Source organism: Calypte anna, chromosome 3 (assembly GCF_003957555.1).
Source record: "Calypte anna isolate BGI_N300 chromosome 3, bCalAnn1_v1.p, whole genome shotgun sequence".
NCBI lineage: Eukaryota > Metazoa > Chordata > Aves > Apodiformes > Trochilidae > Calypte > Calypte anna.
Genome location: NC_044246.1, coordinates 10,340,345 through 10,359,476, shown reverse-complemented (window position 1 = coordinate 10,359,476; position 19,132 = coordinate 10,340,345). Strand labels below are relative to the sequence as shown.

At 36.6% G+C, this 19,132-nt stretch overlaps 1 protein-coding gene across 1 annotated transcript in view; it reads left to right on the top strand.

Annotated features, from left to right (window-relative positions):
- AHCTF1 (AT-hook containing transcription factor 1) overlaps positions 1-18,249 on the top strand; it is a 41,399-nt gene extending 23,150 nt beyond the window's left edge. The window contains exons 18-37 of the mRNA XM_030447483.1: positions 449-542; positions 1,560-1,683; positions 1,790-1,846; positions 2,947-3,093; positions 3,868-4,055; positions 4,219-4,363; positions 4,452-4,583; positions 5,629-5,776; positions 5,863-6,013; positions 6,575-6,682; positions 7,179-7,374; positions 8,384-8,578; positions 9,828-10,257; positions 11,119-11,221; positions 12,083-12,189; positions 12,769-12,953; positions 13,954-15,838; positions 16,581-16,714; positions 17,178-17,281; positions 17,783-18,249. Of these exons, the coding sequence (XP_030303343.1) occupies positions 449-542; positions 1,560-1,683; positions 1,790-1,846; positions 2,947-3,093; positions 3,868-4,055; positions 4,219-4,363; positions 4,452-4,583; positions 5,629-5,776; positions 5,863-6,013; positions 6,575-6,682; positions 7,179-7,374; positions 8,384-8,578; positions 9,828-10,257; positions 11,119-11,221; positions 12,083-12,189; positions 12,769-12,953; positions 13,954-15,838; positions 16,581-16,714; positions 17,178-17,281; positions 17,783-17,975 (4,826 nt within the window). The 3' untranslated portion in view covers positions 17,976-18,249. The remainder of the gene's footprint in view (positions 1-448; positions 543-1,559; positions 1,684-1,789; positions 1,847-2,946; positions 3,094-3,867; positions 4,056-4,218; positions 4,364-4,451; positions 4,584-5,628; positions 5,777-5,862; positions 6,014-6,574; positions 6,683-7,178; positions 7,375-8,383; positions 8,579-9,827; positions 10,258-11,118; positions 11,222-12,082; positions 12,190-12,768; positions 12,954-13,953; positions 15,839-16,580; positions 16,715-17,177; positions 17,282-17,782) is intronic.
- Positions 18,250-19,132: the final 883 nt, after the last annotated feature.

Below are 19,132 nucleotides of genomic sequence, written 5' to 3'. Positions count from 1 at the left end.
TTCTTTTTTACAGTGAAGGCATTACCTACCTGTTTAAAACCTTTTGGTCTCTTCTTAAAGGAAAACTACACATTGGACAGGCTTCTTTATGTAGATATACTACAAATTCTAATGTCAGCCTTGATTGTCTTAGAAATACTGTCATGATACATTAAAAAAACCCCAAAACATTCCTTTTGTTAACAGTTTTTTATAATGAAGTTCAGTTTATATTACACCTTCTGAATGGTACCTCTTGTATAAACCTGAAATGCTACTGGAAACAAGAAGGAGTAGAATTTTGTGTCTTGTATTTCTTTCACCAGAGGTAAAACCAGGATTGGCTTCTTTCAGAGTTGGTTGGAGGCTTCTTGGTGCTTAGCTTATGTGATAATGTCTTTTCAGTCAAAAAGCTTGGTGTAAAAGCATGATACTACTTCTTTAACTTGCTTTTACTTATTTCCTATAGATGACAATATGCATTTGTCTAGACCTTTCTACAACTATCCTCTGATTCAGAGCTACTATACCAGTCATCGACAGAAGCTTGAATGTTTATCAAGGTAAGCCTTACAGGAAAATTCTGGAGCATCTCCATTACAACTCAGAATTGGAAGTGAATGGCTTGTTTTATCAACAGTTGTATTTGCTATGCTTAATGCATTTGCTGGCTGTACTCTTGACCTCCCTGATGGATGTGTTCTGTTGAGCAGAGAGGTTACTTTCCTGTGCTAAAATGTTTATATATACCTCTGTTCAGTGCAGAGGTTATCATTGGTATCATAATTTTTTAGTAGTGTACTTAGTTTATTGTCAGTTCTATATAATTTGTTTCTTCTGAAAAATACCACGTGATTCAGGTAGCATCAGTTGTCTCCAGTTCAGCAAAGCATGGTGTTCACAGTACAATTCTTTTGGACACAGAAGAAAGCAGGTTTTAGAAAAAAACAAGTGATCCCTTTCATTTACTAGTAATAGATGGTAATAGTTGTATTGGCCTAAATCTCCTACTTACAAGTATATTTGTGTAGTCCAGTCAGATAGTCAAGAGTTAGGGGTAGTTGGCACACCTAGCACTCTACTGGCTATTGGATGGAAGTCACTTACTTATGTAAACTCCTTCCTGGACAGGTTTACTAGCTTATAGGTGGTATGCCTTGGGTTAGGTTATACAAGGGGGTTCTTTGTTATTGTACAATTTTGAGACTGTTGTGTTTCCTGTTAGATGATGTGAGATGAATTTTGGCACTTAAACTTCACTGCTACTTGCTTGTACTACAAGTAATACAACAAAAAAGAAAACATGAAAACTAAGAGGTCATATCAACTTTTCCCTTAATAAGAGAGCTTTTAGGATTTCTATTTTGAACTCCTTTAATCACTGAATGTGATCTAATGAACATCTTTCATCTGGCTCTGAAGTGTCTTTCATGTCTATTCCAAGTCAAAACAATGCCTTTGTATGTTTGTTACTTTTTTTGACTCGTGGGAACTTTTTTTTTTTATTGGAGGAAATCTGTTACACTGAGCAGCTGGAATTAGTTTTACTCTGTCCAAATGCTTCCTACTTTTTTTTCCAGAGGAAAATGGGATTCTGACTGCTTGATGATTGATGGAATGATTTCCCAGTTAGGAGACCAAGTCGAAAAGTTGTGGCAGAGAGAGGAAGGGGGAACTGGGAAATATCCACCTGCTAGTTTACATGTAAGTGTTGTGTTCAATGAAAATCACAAGAATCCCCCTCCCTCCCCAAAACCCCACCTAAAAGCCAGTGATTTCTGATAATAGTTGTTAAACTTTTTCATTTCAGGCACTGCTGGATCTCTACTTGCTAGAAGGAGTCGAAGAAAGCTACAAACATGCAATTGTATCCTTTCTAGTTATTTTATTGCACTTTTAGTAGAGGCACACAAATATTCTTAAAAGTTTCTCACCTGTATGTTTAATAACTCTTAAAATTTATGCTTCAAAAACAACGGACGTGAAAGACATTTAGTTTAGAATAACAAGACAGAAGCACTATTTTATTTCTTTGCATTACGGACTGTACATATTTTTTTTAATGTTTTGTTGCAAAATCTTTTCTGGGTTTAAAAAAGAGGTTTACTAAGAAATGTTAAAGATAAAAATGCCCTCTAGTTTTTCTAAAAATTTAGACAGTTTTCAATTTTTTCAAAAGCACCCATATCTGAAGCAAATGTCTTAACTAGTGTGATCCACTAAAATGTGCGGATTCAGAGCAGAATCCTGATCAGGTACTAGCCAGTACCTGATTTTTGCTGGCATAATTGATTTTCCAGCACAGCAAACAGTTCTTCCTTTTGTTCTGTTAAAAAAAGCAGTTCAAACACACAGAACAATAAACAGTTTCTTTGGACAGAAAATGAATTTTTAAACTGCTGAAATATATGTAATGTTGTTCATTGCCTGATGTAAGAAGTTTAGGTTAGAGGTTGTTTAGAAACTGTTGTACCTCAGAGCTGTTTTATTGGATCATGTCCCTAAAAACAGATGCCAGGAGGAGAAAATGACACTACCAATGTCAATGCCATCTGAATTGTATTGAAAAACACCATAATTTACATTGTTCTATGCACTCTACAAATGAGAGGGAAAAAAATACAACTATAAAATTTGTTTGCTTTGTTAATTAAGCATTGGATGTTCAAATGTTTGAATGTCCAACTGGTAACTCCACTGACTGAAGAGAGAGCCTGAGTTTGTAACAGGAGTATTTGAATATATAAAGCAAACCTTTTTGAATGCCTTACAAAAATCAAAGTTTATTTCTTGTTATTTATTCAAAATGTAATTTTTCTAGGACCTGACTGTCATTAGGCATAATATCTGAAAATGGAGAAAGTAATACATTAGTATTTTCTGCTTCCTACCACTCTTAATAGTCTTATTTCATTATGGTTTTTTTTCTTACAAATTTATTAGCCTTAATTAAATACTTGATATCAGACAATTTACTTGCTGCTAGATATCATGCATTCCATTCCAAACAAAACAGAAACTTCAATCGACTCCTTCCCAACAGCCTTTGCTATCCCTTGGGGTCTTGTTAAGCTTATCCAAGGTTTTTGGCTTCTAGATCACAATGATTATGAAGTAAGTATGATATAGTTTAGTTCAACATCCATTGGAGTACAAAGCTATGATCTATAGAATGACTATAAAAAATTGGTTCTTAGCTAATAGATGCTAAAACATTAGAGGCTTTTTTGTATTACTGGTATGACATCTTCAGCAATAAATTATTATTTGAAATTTAATTTTAATCACTTTAACAGGAATTGATTGAAATTGAAAACAAAGAATAAATCAACTTTAATAATGCTTGATATTTGTATTTTCAAAGGCATCTGTGTAGGTTATTTTCAGCAGACCAGTTGAGCACTTTCTCAAAATCAGTGTTGTAGGCACCTTTAATATTAAAACTATAATTATAGGTTGCTCATAAGCAAGATTTGAAATGAAAGATAGCAAAACTGACTTTCAAACCTAATTCATGTTCTTTCTGATGCTGGAAATTGTTCTTTGCTTGTCATAATGTCAATATAATGGTGTAACATAATAATAATACTGTCTGGGAGAACAACTTATTATTTAGTAATGTATTACTTAAAATCTCTTTATAAAAAGAGATTTGATAAACCTATCAAGTGTGAGTTACTGTCTTTAAATGGGTAACCTCGTGTCCTGTCTGGGTAACTAAACATTTTTTGTGGGAATACAGTAGAATTTTTATTCACATGTCCTGTATCAAGTACTTCATGAGTTATAAAAGTTTATTTTACACACATTCACCCTTACTTAAAAAGAATGTTTTTGTAGCCTGTGTGTATGTAAGTGTTTTATAAACCTGATCCCTAACTTCTACAGAATTCCCTGGCCCTGCTCTTTCATCCAGCTACAATCAAAACTGTGTCATGGCAACACATGAGAATTATTCAGTCTCTCATGTGCCAAGGAGAGCACAGACGAGCCCTCAGATACCTGCAGATGATGAAGCCATCGATAGCGAGCAGCAGCGAAGTGCGGCTTTTCCTCACCGTGTTGTTGTCCAACAGGTAAATACCTTTCACCGTTTTGGCATTCAGACACAAAGTTGGAAGACAAAGAATACAAATCATCATCTCCCGAATTTCCACTAAAATTTGAATGTAATAATTTTGGGGCATATTTTGTCTATGCAATTAGTATTCCTCTACATCTCAAAAAAATTGATTGCAGGTGCATGGTGGAGGCTTGGGGTCTGGTACAACAACATACCACTAAGTTAAATGTAGAAGAGCTGTTAAAACACATGTATGAAATCTGTCAGGAGATGGGACTAATGCAAGACTTACTGAAGCTACCTTTCACTGCCACTGAACAAGTAAGTGTGGACACAACAAGTTTTAATCATCTGTTTGAAAGGAGAAGAAGGAATCATAATAATTTTTTTAATGTGTCATTTCCCATAGGAGAGTTTGGAGAGGTTTTTGCAGACCAACTCTGGGGTTCAGAATAATGAATTTCTTTTGGTCCACCATCTTCAGCATTCCAACTATATCCCAGCAATACAGTTGAATCAGTCAATGAAAGCTGATCTTACAGTAAGTGTAAAAGCTCTGTCAAGTATGCCAATTTCTGTTTGGGGTTACTCAATGGTTTTCAATGCTAAATAAAAATCCTGCTTTTTTTTTTTTTTTTTAACACCTCTCCATGAAATACTAGAAAGAAGTTTCTACAGCTTAAGTTACAGCTGAACCTAGAAATTGATCAAATTATTTCACTGCTTCAAAGCTACTCTGTGAAGTTAATAAGTAAATGTTACAGAACATGGTAAAACACTTTGTTTGCATCTGAGGAATAAATATATTTCTTAATAGCCAATCTTATAATTCAGCTATTGAGGTATGTATGTTACATACTGAAAGTTGTGTCGCTCCCTTCTGTGGAATGAAGAGTATGTTGCATATAATCTCTTGTATCTTGCACACAACTTGATTTTTCTACCCGAGAGCAGGCTGAATATCAATCCACAGGTAAAATTTGTGTGCTGGTTTTGGGGTTTGTTTGTTGGGGTTTTTTTCCCCTCAAAATAGTCAGATTTAATCTTAATTTCTCTTATACATTTGTGATGCATTTGCTGTTTACTGATACCATAGTTTTCCCATAAATTAAACTTATAAGATGGTTTTGGAAGCTTTGGTTCTTTAATCCAGCCAGATGGTGTATGTTGGTGGCATTTTCTGATGTGTTTAATAGTCACATCATTTTTGCCTAGGGTAATGTGCAGTTGTCCTGTATATTCAATCATCCTGCGCATTGGTGTTTCAGGAAAAAAGAGCCTGCCTTTTTGAAGCTGTTGAAAATTGCAGGTCATAGCAAGTGTATCAGACTAAGGCTCTGCAGAGTGTCAGAATGGTTTTAACTTCCACGTTGTAGGTTGTTGCTAGTTTAGTCTTCCATTTTGCTCAAGATTCCAGATGAAATTTGTGCTTACGTGTAGAACTTGCTGCTGTTCTGTGCAGTGTCTGTGTTTTGATCTATAGGTAGAGAGAACTTATTCACTAATAAGGCATAGCACAGTTGTGCAGTGTACAGGGAACTGCTTGTAATCAGTTTACATTTTGATTTATGCTTTTCATTCATCAGAATGATTGTGATCCTCGCTTGAGAGAGAGAGCAGATGCCAGAAATTCTATATTAGACCACTATGGCAAGATCCTGCCTAGAATTCAAAGGAAGCTGGCTGTTGAGAGAGCCAAGCCTTATCGTTTGCCTTCATCAGTCTTAAGAGAAGGTAATATATTTAGGCATGGGAAATAAAATGGACAACTAACCATCACTTTGACATAAGGTTGATAAATTTTCCTTCTTGTTTTACAGTCACAAGACCAAAGCCATTATCAACAGTAACAAAGCAAGCTAATGCAGGAAATGTGCGTACCAGAGCAACTTTCATCAGTAATGTGTTGTCCAAAATTGGAGAAGTGTGGGTAGGAAATGAGCAGAAAACCAGTTTCTCACAATATGATAGGTAAGCAGCCTTTTAAAACGTTTTTTTTTTTTTTTCTTGAGCTATGTGTTTGGAGAGAGAGAGAGAGAGGAAAATCAATGTGGATAATGTTAGTGTTTTGGAAGGGAAGGTGAACCTTTATTTGGCTTTTTTGCTTATACAGTATAGAATGTATAAGAGCCAAGACATCATCAGTAATATCTGGAGAGAGATATTTTCAGCTATGGTAATTATTTATGGAAATACATGTCTGGTGACATGATGGTGAATGTTTTGACAGGATGTATGATAGCTGAAACTAGAACTATGATTACCCTCATGCTGTTGGTATATGGATTTTGATAATCTTGATTGTCTGATTAAGTAGTAATCTTTCACCAATTCCTGCCCAGTTTCTGCCTCATTTCTTGCTTTTTTTACCTAAAAATAGGCAGAATGATAAAGAGCAGAAAAGAGTCTAGTAGTTGTCTGATGATTTCCCTACACCTGATATAGCTAAATGAACTTGAATCCTGATATGTTTGGACTTCAGGGGATGAAAGTCAGTTACATTTTCCTTTACATTTTCCTTCCAAATTCTAGCCCTAGAGCTACAGAGCTACAAGTCAGAAGGCATCCTCTCCCTGATGCAGAGTTGCGTGATGCATTTGTTGGGACACCACTCAAAAACTTTTCACGAAAATGTTCCAGGTATAGTTAGATCTATAGAATGAATATTTGAAAAAGGCTCTTGCTTTTCATATATATGTGTGTATAAACTAACTGTGTTTTCCAGTTATTCTGTTTGCATTTAGTTTTCCTATCTGTTAAAGAAGTGGTCAGCTCTAGGGACACAACTAAGTGGAGAATTTGAAAGGGTTTCAGCATTGCAATGTAAATGAATCTTCTTCTGACATGAGAATTATATCACTTGTGCAAATTAAAATTGGATTACTCTTGCCTCAGAGGCAGTGATTTGGGAAATTAGGTAGGCAATAGTAAACTAAACAATGTAAAGAAATAATTATTAAAAAAAAAAGCCTGTAGCTTGTTCATGGGCCTGATATGCCACCTGAACAGGGAAGGTTCATCTGTATTTTGTGTTCATTTTTTGTTATGCATCATCTCAGATTTCTTGAATGCAACATGATCTTTATTAATTTATTTGTTTGTTTATTTTCATATGTTAAATGGTGTATCTTAACAGATTGCTGGATTTGGTGGTTCGTCCTGTTCCTTCCTGTTCTGCAGCACAGGGTGCTGACTGGCAGTCTCCGTACAGAGCTTCTACTTCATTCATGGCATCCAGCCCACTGAGATCACATATGCATGGTTCCGTCTCACAAAAGAACTTTTCAGGAGCATCAGAGCTGCATTTACTAGAAACTCCTCTTGTGGTTAAGGTTTGTGTTTAAAATGAAAACACCAAAGTATTCATTACAAATGCTGTTGGATTCAAATTGTGGAATATTTTCAGTATGCGTGTGGCTATTTTCTGTACAGGTCTTTCAGAAGCAGTGTATTGGGAACAGTTTTGAAGTGGGAAAGTTCAGTTCTAATTTAGTAGCAGTGCAGTATGCATATTGTCCCATAGCTTTGGGGAACACACCTGGTTTTATTGCCTGGAACAAAGTAGGTGAAAATTGGATTTTTCAATATACCTAGATAGTTCAAGATGCAATTTGTAGCTTCACTATCTTGTTACTTAAGTTCTCCATAGCTCTTCCTAGTTAGACTTGCATACCTACAAGCTTCAGTTTCTTGATCCATTTAAGTGAATGACACCAGAGTGATGTCAGTTAAGTGAAGCAAAAAACGCTTTCCCTATCTTGGTGCTGATCTTTCTGCCTTTGCCTAGCTGAACAAAGTAGTTTTGATTTTTCTGTATTATAACCTTTTTTTTTTCTCATTCAGTACTGTCCATATCATTAAGTTAGTTCCATTATCCTCATTTTAAACCCTTTTGATTCTGTAAAATCTTTTTTGAGCTGAGGTAGGAAGACCTGAATGCTTCTGCATGAATGTGTGTGGGTATTTTTAGGGCAATTTCACTTGACTTATTAATAGTGTTAGGCTCAGTTAATTAGTGAAAAAAAAAGACATTTTGTATAACAGTGTTTTCAGTCCCTGTCTCAAGGGTAACATTTTGAAGTTGTATGCCTTCTAGAAGAGAAATTTACTGGGATAGGAGGTAGTATTTCAGTAAATAAGGTGCCATATCCTTGGAAGGATTAATTTGAAAAGATGGCATTTTCTGTTGTCATTTAAAAAAGAACAAAAAAGCCAGTAGAAACAAACAGCACAGTGCTGAATCATTAAGGTTTTCGTACCTTTGGAAAAAGCAGTGCACAGGCAAAACTTTGTCCTCTGCTGGTACAGACTGTAATTTAATGATTTTATTTCTTTTCCTAGAGAGCTAAAGTTTTGGCCACATCTTCTGGTTTTCCTGGGTTTACTCCTCAGTCTATTCTCAGATCCAGTCTTCGCACCACACCCCTAGCAACTCCTTCTGCATCTCCAGGACGATCAGTTACTCCTCCTCTACGAGCAAAGGAACCTAGAATATCTTTCAGGGAAGAGAGCTCACATGCAAAATGGACTGCTGGGGTAAGCTGACCTGTAGCTACTGATTTTTACAGTTAAAAGGCTTTATAGACTGTGATTTGATTAAGTTTTTCTGAAAGTTAGCCAGAACTCTTTCTATTCAGACTTGGAACTGCAAATTGGAATGGCAGGCTTGAATTTGGGCAAAGCAAGTTATATTCAACCTTCTGTAATGTCACATGCCAGCAGGCACATACTCATAATAAATGCCAGTGACCTTGGTGGTTTTTGCTCAAGTGTTGATAGGAGCAGTGAGTTCCAAATGGCTCATGCAGCTTCCCGCTCTGCCTTTTCAAATGGTGGTATGGTAGGATGGTAAGAAATAGAGATGTTTGGGCTTGTTAAGCTTTGTGAAAGCTTAACAATGACTCAATCTTGAAGGTCTTTTCTAGTCATAGTGATTCTATGATTCTGTGAAAGATTGGGTTTACTTAAGGTATGGTAAAAATAAACTTCTGATGAGGAGAGCTGTACCAGTGTCTGTTCTCTAGCCCTGCAGTTTTTGGGTTTGTTTCTTGCCTTATACCAGGGGTAGCATTTGTTTAGTAGTCAAACGAAGTTGATCCATCTGAAAGTTGCCCCCTTCTACTCCTCCTTTTCTTCTGTCAGTAGGATTCCATGATTCAGGTTATCATGCAGTGTTGTACAAAATTCAGGGCAGACCAGGGTCATAAGGTAGTATTTGCATGTGTGAACTGTCCATACGACTAACAAATTGGCATAATCTATTTTTATTGTATCTTTTGTTGCCTGTTAAAGAGCTACTCAATTGTAACAGGAGACTCACTCTCCTCCTGTATGAAGTTCTTACTACTAATGCAGTGGGGCCAGAATAATTTACTTTTTCCACACTACAGGCATGATGAACACTAAAATGTTTTAGTAGCACATAGAAGTTGAAAAGGCGAGCATAAAAACCAAAAAAGACAATCTCAAGTTATGGCTTTAGGTATGAAAAGTTTCCTCTTCCTGAAAACAGTGTTGATGCCAGTGAACTGCCTTGAGATGACAGTGTAAGCGGGCACTTCCAAGACCCACTGCATCTTAATTCCCTAAGTTTCTGAAAACTCATTAAGCAGTCAGTAGTGTGATTAATTTTACAACCAGCTTAAAAAGCTAAGATAGTACTAGAATGAGAATCTAGTCCATTGTCGTGCCATGCTTAAGGTGACATTTATGAACTGTAGTTTGTTCTTTTTTTATTGCTTTGACAAAAAGAAAATGCATGTTTTTTTGTTTTTTTTTAATTAAGGTAAGAGGAGATATTAAAGTATTGGCTGGAGCTTCATCTGAGCATCACCATGGAGTGGCGGAGAATGCTTGGTTTGAAAGTGGAGATAAAACAACTCTGCTTACTCTGAGCAATCCTGAGGATGATCATGCTGAAATGGAAGAGTCTGCAGAAAATGTACCTGGAGATGGTTTGGACAATGTGGATTTCAGCCAAGAAAACAGTAACTTCTCTGTCAGGTCAGACCAAACTACTTTGGAGTACCATGACGCAAGATCACCTGGCGATTTTGAAGATGATGTCATCTTTGTAGCTGCTAAAATAGCTAAATCTTCAACTGAAGAAACTGCTGATTTACAAGAATCAGAAAAGGAGGAAGACCATGAAATGGCTGAAGATAAGCCTTTCCAGTTGAAACAACCAGTTTCCTCAGAACCAGGAGGACAAGCTGGTATGTTTCTTCTTATGATAGCCTAAGTTTGTGACGTTTTTGGAAGTCTTCAAAAGGTTAAATTGCTGATGAGTTAATGAATGTTCATGAATGTCCTGGATATTTCCTTGCCCCAGGCTTTCAAAATTGCCACTGTTGTGAGTCCTTTCTTAAGTATCCTGGACATTATGAATTTACACTGCTTTTGCCTTAACAGGTTGTTGTGTGTAAGTAGAGCTGAGAGGCAGCAGTGATTAGTGTGAGTTTTGAGAGGGAAATAAGTTGAAAATGTAGGGGTTTGGTCACAGTGTACTTCTGTAGGCTGCTCATTTTTTACAGCAAGTTTAGTAGATATAATGCTTTGACTTAATAGATAATTTTTTTTCTCTTAGCCATTTCCATGTCATTCAGTTACATAGTTTTCTTCTGGAAGTGAGTCTGCTTGTGTATCTGCTTCTCATTACAGATACATATACCCATTTTGCTGCCTGAACAGCTTATGCAAACTTTTCCAAACCTATTTTAGGTGGTCTTTTGTAGTTCAGCTCATTCCAGCCAGTCTAGCTGCTGAGGATCTGCTCATATGAGCAAGTCTGCTGGAAGGTTTTAAGTGATGTAGCTCACTAGCTGGTGAGTGGGGACGAAGAGCTGGGAATGAATGACTCTCACTGGAGAGAGATTGTTGCTAATGAAGTTCCTCAGCTCCTTTTCTTTCTAGAAAAAAAGGTTCAGATACAGGCTCCAGGTATCTTCAGATACAGTTCTCCAGATCTCAGTGTTTGTAGTTAGATGCAGAAAGGCTGACTTTAAAATCATACGAACATTTTAGAAGAAACAATGTTACATGCAATAGGGGAGTCATCAATCTGTCTGTTTTTGTAGGATTTGTGGAAGAACCAAATGCAGATTTTCTTGCCTTTCCTGGGGATGGTAAATTGGTGTTTAAAACTGCTGAACCTGCTCCTTTTGGGACTGCAAGTGAAGGGTAAGTTTATAAAATAAATACATCTTTGTATTCATGCACTGTGTCAGTGCTGGCTTTCCTGTGGTTGAAGCCTATGATTTTGACCTGGTGTTGGTTTGTTCCTGTGTTTTTAAATGCAAGGGCTTTCCTACTCCTTTCTGTCTGTAAACAGAACAAATTTGGCATTAATGTAAATCCAGTTGACTTGCTGACAGCCTTTTTTCTCATTGCAGACACTTGGGTTGTGCTAACAGCCTGTAGAAACCTTTTTACTTTTTGAGGGTTACTAAACAGATAATGTGAACATAAGCCCAGCTTTTGTCTGACAGTTGCATAGCTAAAAATTTCACCTGATATTCATGTAACTTTAGGGGGGTTATTTTGAGGTCTGGATACTTTCTGGCAATATTTTATACACCTATTTTCTATTTTCCATGTACTTAATTAGCATCTGTTTGTTATGGAAGGGGAATCAGTTTTCTCAGTATGAACTTCAAAAGCTGCAACTGCTTAATGACAGAGAGAGACTGTTAGCAGTGAAATACCCCTTAATTTCTAAGTGATGTCTTACACTGGTACAAACTGTTTTCAGTTTATTCTAAATCTTCAGTATAGCAATTCTGCTGTTTCTGCAGAAGGCAATAACAGAGCAGTCTTTAATACATCTCTGTTGTTACCATCTGCTGTTGAACAATGTCGAGTATATCAGTCATTACATAGATTGTGTTACAAAAGGAAGGTAGAAATGTTGGTACAGGAATTTCTATTTTATATATTTCTGTTCTGAAGCTTGAAGATTCTACCATGAGAAAAAAATTTGTAAAGCTCTTCAAGGTTTGTTTTGAAGCTTTATGGTTAATTTCTCTCTTTCTCTTGATGAAGTGAAACAAACCACGAGGAGTCCAAAACATCCTATTCATCCAAAGAAAAAGCCATACCAGTCTCAGCAAATCCACAGCTTTCTGAATCCCTGGAAGCAGACAGTGAATGTACGTATAATGTATTGGAGATGTTTTGTGAGTTAAGGTAGCTGAACTCCTGAAGTGAAATTTGCAGTACCACTACAGGTGTCTCAGACTGAATCAGTACTAGCATGTTCCTGCCAATTTTGATGAAGCTGTAGAGAGCATGCCCTCCTCAAAGAAAGTGCTTGAAGAAAATGCATAGTCAGTGTTCCTGTTCTCGGTAAAGATACTGAGAAAACTGATAGTATTTAAAATATTTGAAGGAAAGACCAGTATTTATTTAAATATTGTTCACCATGACTTATTCACGAGCTATGACATCTGCTGCTCGAGTTAATATTGTAGAAGATGATGCATCCTATGGTAGCCTATGTTTCTGAAATTTTCAAATGTCTTCAAAAGGTTAATTTTTATTTATTTATTAATTGTGAGGTTCCTCACTGCCTATACATACAGTTCTGGCATTCTGGTTTTTGGAGAGTGCCCAGTGTATGTGGCAGGATGGTGAACTGTATTGTTGGCTCCTACTCTTTCTGTCACTTAAATCTTTTACTTAATGTAACTGCTATACGAAGTATTTAAGATTATATAAATCTCTTCCAGCTGTGATAAATCTTCTTGACAATGAAGATGTGGTTAGTACTCATTCAGAAAACCACCTTGAAGAGAAGTGTGTGGATTTACCTGAAGAACATAACCTAGAAGTAGCTGAAGTTGAAGAAAAGGTTGCTTTTCCACAGGAAGAAATAACTGTTTCTAACAGTGTTCCTAAAACTGAAGAAAGTAATGTAAGTGAACTGGTTTTCTACAAAATTGAAAATACTTTGCAAGTTGAAGATGGTCCTGTCTTCCTGACCAGTAGAAGGCACAGAGCAACACCTCAGCTTCTTTAGCTAGTTAGCACAAGTTAAAACCATTACACAAAGGCAGATACGTTTTTTTTCTTGTGCATTTTCTGTATCTACAACACAGAATAAAACCTGTCAAGACTTGTGTATTTGAGAGCTGCAGTAGTGGAAAAAAAAATTAATGCTCAGATGATTTTTAAAAACAACCATGCATTCATTTGGCTCATTAGAACATAGAGGATTGGGCAAAGGTCTTTACACATTGACTAAGTTCTCTTGACCATCTGAATCACTTGAGATATGTAGCAGATAATACTTTCCACATAAAAGCATAAGTATCTCATGTGGATCTAGAAGGGAAGAATAATTGCTTAGTACAGGGAACTACAGAACATGAAGTAGAAGTGTTCAAGATACACGTCCTGTCTCATGCAATCCAAGTGATTCCTTAAAGCACAATGTTGTTGGATGTGATACCTGGTCAGTTTAACTAAATGTTGCAATCACAACTCCTGTGACTGAAACTTTGAACTTTGTGGACATAATTGTATTTTACCCTGTTAAATGCCGAGTTGGTTGCTCTGTGTGGATTTGTAGTCAGTCCATAAAGTACTGCAATGTGATGATTCCTGCCAGTGGTGTGTACAGCTTGTATTGTAAAACTCTTCACTTTGTGGGTGGTGACAATTCATTAGTCATGAAGAGGAGTATCAGAAATGGAGCGTGTGATTGCATATATTGTCTGTTCTGTTCTCTCTCCCTTAAATGCATAATACTTAATCTATAATAGTACATTGTATGTTTCTAACCTTACATTCAGGGATGATCTGAAAAGAAAAACAGCATTTCACTGTCTTGTGTAGTTTCATATAGCTCAGTGTGAAGCTAGTTAGTCTGTTTGGTAATTAATAATGCATTAACTGGCATTTTTTAACTTTAGGTAATTGAAGATATTGTGAAGGCACAAACCTCAGAAGCACCGTGTGGATCCTCACCATATAGTGAACTACATCCATCAGGCGATTTTCAGTACAGCTATGATACTATAGAGCAAAAGTTTGCATCTGATTTGCCTGATAATAAGGATGGTGAATGTGATGCAGCTGAGGGAGATGGAGAGCTTTTTATTCCTCAGAGTAATTTTACTCTAGTCTTGGAAGGAGAAGAAGGTGAAGTGGAGATGGAAGACCCTGCAGGAATAGATGCTTCTAAACCAACTGGCACAACAACAGAGGAAAAGCCTGTGAATAATTTAGGAAATACTGAAAACCAAGAACATGTTACAAACTCAGTGTGCACTGTAACTAATGATCAAGAATCTCAAAATACTGCAGAATCACTCCCATATGTGCCTGAACCTATCAAGGTAGCTATTGCAGAGAACTTACTGGATGTAATCAAAGACACAAGAAGTAAAGAATTTACATCTGAAGTTGTAGAACAATCTATTCATGAAACCATAGGTAAAAAGGTAACCAGATACCAGAAGGCAAAAGCTTCCTTAATGACTGTACCAGAAGGAGTGGAAGATGAAACCAGTAGACATGAAATAGACCTTGTGCTCACTCCTAGAACACGCACAAGGAGACAGTTGAGTAGGAGTATTCCATTGGCAGATGATGAGCATCTACTGAAGAAAGACAAGCCAGTTCTGTTTGGACTGTCTCCTAGGAGAAGTACCAGGAGAACAAAAGAGGCATCTGAGACTTCTAGACTTCAAACAGATGAAAATGCTCAAGGTGAGAAAATACCTGTGATGCCTGTTACTCCAAGAAGGGGTAGAAAGCCTAAATCAACTAATTTAGAAAAAATAGAAAGCAGCCATTCTGATGGACAAACGCTGTCCATCAGTGTGCAGTCTGTAGCTGTTACTCCAAGAAGAGGATTGAGAAGAATAAGGGAAGCTGCATCTGAACTCTTGGAAGAGGCTAAAGAGGATGCTTCTTTTGCTGAAGGTAGCATTATTGCTTCTGTTACTTCCAGAAGGACTAGAGGAGGAAAAGGTTCAGCAGGAGATCAAGAAACTGGCCAAACTGACACTGATCATAAGATAAAACCAGCAGTTAGTCCCAGCAGAAGTACAAGAAAAGCAAAAACTCTTAATTTACAATTGACTGAAAATGTTGTCAAGGATCAAGAGGTGCTGCCTGGTGACCATGTCCTTTTATCTGTGCCAACTAAAAGAGGCAGAAGAAGAAAGATCAGTTCATCTGAAGTCTCAGAAAATTCTGACCTTGATCTGTCTAAATCATCACTTCCTCAAACAGAATTTAAAACTCCTGTCACTCCTAGAAGAAGTGCTAGGAAGAGGGCACAGAATCCCTTGGCCAGCACAGAATCCCTCAGTACTCAGGAAGACACACATGCAGGTGGGAAAGTGGAAATCCTTGATACTCCTAGAAGAACGAGAAGAGCTGCACATGCTAAACCAGAAGAACTGGATACTCATGAGCCAGCACCTGCACAGCTAAATGAAGAACCAAAAGAACCAAGTACACCCAGGACTGCAGTGAGGACAGGGACAGGGCGTCGGGGCAGGAAGAAACGCTTGGTGCTGGAAGATGGCACAGGACAGGAGGCCTTCCCTGAAGCACCTGTTGGGAGTCCTTTGCTGCTTGAAGACACAAACTCATCAGGCCACGGGAAAACCCCGAGAACAGAGCGAGTTACAAGAACCAGAGCCCGCCAAGCTGCCATGCATCAGAAACTGACTGCTGAGCAAAATGAGGCTTTCATCATCTCTTCTCCTCTCACAAAGCTGAATATTGAGGAACACGAGACCTTCGTTTTCTCTCCTCCCCTCATAAAGCTGTCGAAATTGGAAGGTGGGTGTGGTGCACTATGTTTATGTGCAAAATAGGGCATATTACTGTTTGTAAACCACAGAAAAGGGACTGAGGATTGCTTTAAGTGTTGTAAAAAATGTAACCGTACAAAACTAATCTTTTTTTTTTAACTCTGCAGCTGGCTAGTTGTGGTGGAAGCATGAGCAGGAAACATGAGTACAGTGAAAGGAACTTTTAATCTGAATTTTTCTTATTAGATTAAGTTAACATCAGTTTTGAAAACTGGAGGGTATCTGAGTGTGTGATTACCACTCCTTCCACCCAGCAGAGAAATAAAGGAGACACTTCCAAATTATGTTCAGTCTTTAACTGGAAATGGGCTGTGTCTTATAACAAACTAGGCAGTTGTTTAATTATGAGTTTGTTTTTCATGAGCATGTACTTTGTAAGTGAAATTGCAGCACAGGACTTTTTATTAGACTATATGATAAAAAAAATTTTGAGCTGTTTAAGGACTGTTGGTGCCTCTTGAATAGATTGTCTTTGATTATATAAGTGCAGGTAAAATTGCTACACTGGTTTATCAATGTTTCACAATTCAGTGTAAAAGATTGTATTCCAAGAGGCAGTTACTAGGGAAAAAATACATTGAGTTGTTTTTAAACCTGATTAGACCTGTTCTTTCAGAAAGCCTTTGCGCTCTTGATTACCAGCTGTAATTTAACATCACTGTCCTTTATGTGTAATGTACATGTGTGTTAACAGTGCATTGTCATTATAGATGGAAAAGAAGACATTCCTGTGCAGCTTCAGGATATAGAGACGGATTTGACTTCTCAATTTGTCTTCTCTCCCCCTCTTTTGAGATCAAGGACAAAAGATGTACCTAGCATTTCCCAGATTGTGAAAGAATCAGTAAGTAAATAATCTAGTTGTTTCCTGTTCTTGATTTTTGCTCTGTGCCATTTTTTCAAATCGTACTTGGCAGTGGCTTGCTTTTTTCCTTGAAGTTTTATCTAAAAAGAGAGCTTTACATTAAGCAGCTTAACAATTTAATTTTGTTTTTCCCTTGATGAAAAAAATTACTACAAAAATCAATTTTGAATCTGTAAGTCAAGAATTAATAAGCATTCCTTTGACTTCAATAAAAAGCAGTGTGTCTTTCTTTAAACTTATTGGTGTGTTATTTGTTAATCCAGAATGTGATCTTTAGTTACGGCACAGTAGTTCAAGATGCAAGGGGGTTTTTTGCAGAGAGAAACTGTACTGCTTTTGGAAATAACTTCGTCATGACTTCTTCATGAAAGAAACATTCCTTTGTATTCTATACAAGTGTAGAAATTTGGGTGTGAGTAATGATTGTGTTGCTTTAATGTAGGAGCTTCCAGCTAAAGAAGAGGATGCCAAATCCATAGAGTCTGTGGGAAAGCAAAAATTGAAGAGAGGCAGAAGTGCAAAATCCAAAATGAAGAAAGCAAGCAAGTATGAAATTATTTGCTTTCCTTTATTGTGGTAGTCATTCAACTCTTAACCCACCTAAATTCCTATTTTGCTGTGCAGTTCTGCTTGGATTTCACAAGCCTGTCCAGCTTGCTGGTATAAAAGGCATCATTTGCCTCATTTAACAGTTTAGTTTTCTGCTGGAAACAAAAGAGGGAGGAGATAGAAAAGGGCAAACAGATACTGCTTTTTGAAGTGATGGCATGCTCTTATATCGTGAGAAGTTCTTGTTTCTGGACTTGTTTTCTTGTTCCTTTTGGAAAACTCTTCCTATGAGGACATTTGCTGTGATGGGGCACTCTTAAAAGATCATATAAGTAGGGGCTGAGAATGCTTGAGGCAGTTTGGTAAGAAGTGAAAGCAAAAGGAAGTTTATTTATGTACTTTTTCTGTCTTTATTCTATCTACAAAGAAACCCAGAAATAGTTCTTTGATTATGATGTTGTAATGTTGGTAATAATAAATTTGGTACTTCATTTTCAGAACCACGAGAAAAGAAGGTTCTTGGTCACCTCCACCAGTTGAAATAAAATTCATCTCTCCTTTTGGAAGTCCAGTGGATGGAACAAAGAACAAACAGAAAGAAACCATGGAAGTGGTAGAGAAGACTCTACGAAAGAACAAAAAAAGACTGTCTAATTTTCCAAAGCCAGTTGTGCGCCGGAAGATACTGTAACTGTTTTTAAGTTTATAATGTACACCGTTGTTTGTAAAGTCATCAAAATTGTGTGGATTAGTTAAAAAAAAAATCACCTAATTTGGAAGAGGTAATTTATATAAATTATTGTAAAATTTCATAAAAAAATAGTCTTCAGTAAGTAACTCCATATGGAGTGCAATTTCCTCAGTCAATGCAGTTTTCTATTTTATATTAAGACTTCATACATTTATATAATATGTAAATACAGCTTATTTTAGGATTGTTAAATAAAAATGTATACTTCACAATACGCTTACTGTCTGAAAGCTTTTTGAGGGAGTAGTGGGTTGAATGGCCTTTATTGCTCAGAAATTTTAATGTTGGTTTGCAAGAGTGTTTAGACCCTCAGAAAGTTTGCTTAGAGCTCCTGTAATGAGTAAACATTTAAAACATACTAGTTAAAATTTTATAAATTGTTTGACCTGGCACAAATAATTGGGCTCACAATACAAACTGGTAATTCTTTACATTCATGCTTGAGTTGTACTGTATTGAAGTCAGAATGTAAACAATTGTATTTTAAGCTGTGCAATATTTTTTGTATTTGTCTTAAACTTTGGAAAAGCTGCTCTTAAGTTCATAAAATAGATCAGACCTCAGATGTTTCATTATTTTTTACAATTTGTTGTCAGCAAAAACTTTCCTGTATAGAGTGTGCGACGCTTACAGTAGCATATCACATTTAGAGATATATTACCCACATACTTGGAAATTTGAGCCAAAATTATTTTCATAAAGTTAATAGGAATGCTACTTTAATTGAAATAATTGTCTGTAAACATGTTTTACAATATCTGAAGCCTGCATATCACAGCACTGAAAACTTGATGGTAAAACTAACATAATCGTCTGGAAAAGGTACAAATGTGTACAGAAACCATATTTTTAAATAATTATTTCATTAATAATCTTGGGTTATGGAGTAAATTTCCATATAAAGCTTCAATTTGTAAAAATGAATTCAAAAACCTATTCTTTTAATAGCAGGCAGGGAACTATTTTGGTGTGCAGTCTTTTAGACATTGAATTATTTTTATGTATGTTAATTTATATGGATGCAACTTTGAAGACAACAGAATGGTGGAGCCTGACATTAAACTTTTCAATTAGTAAAACCTACTACAGTTACTCCA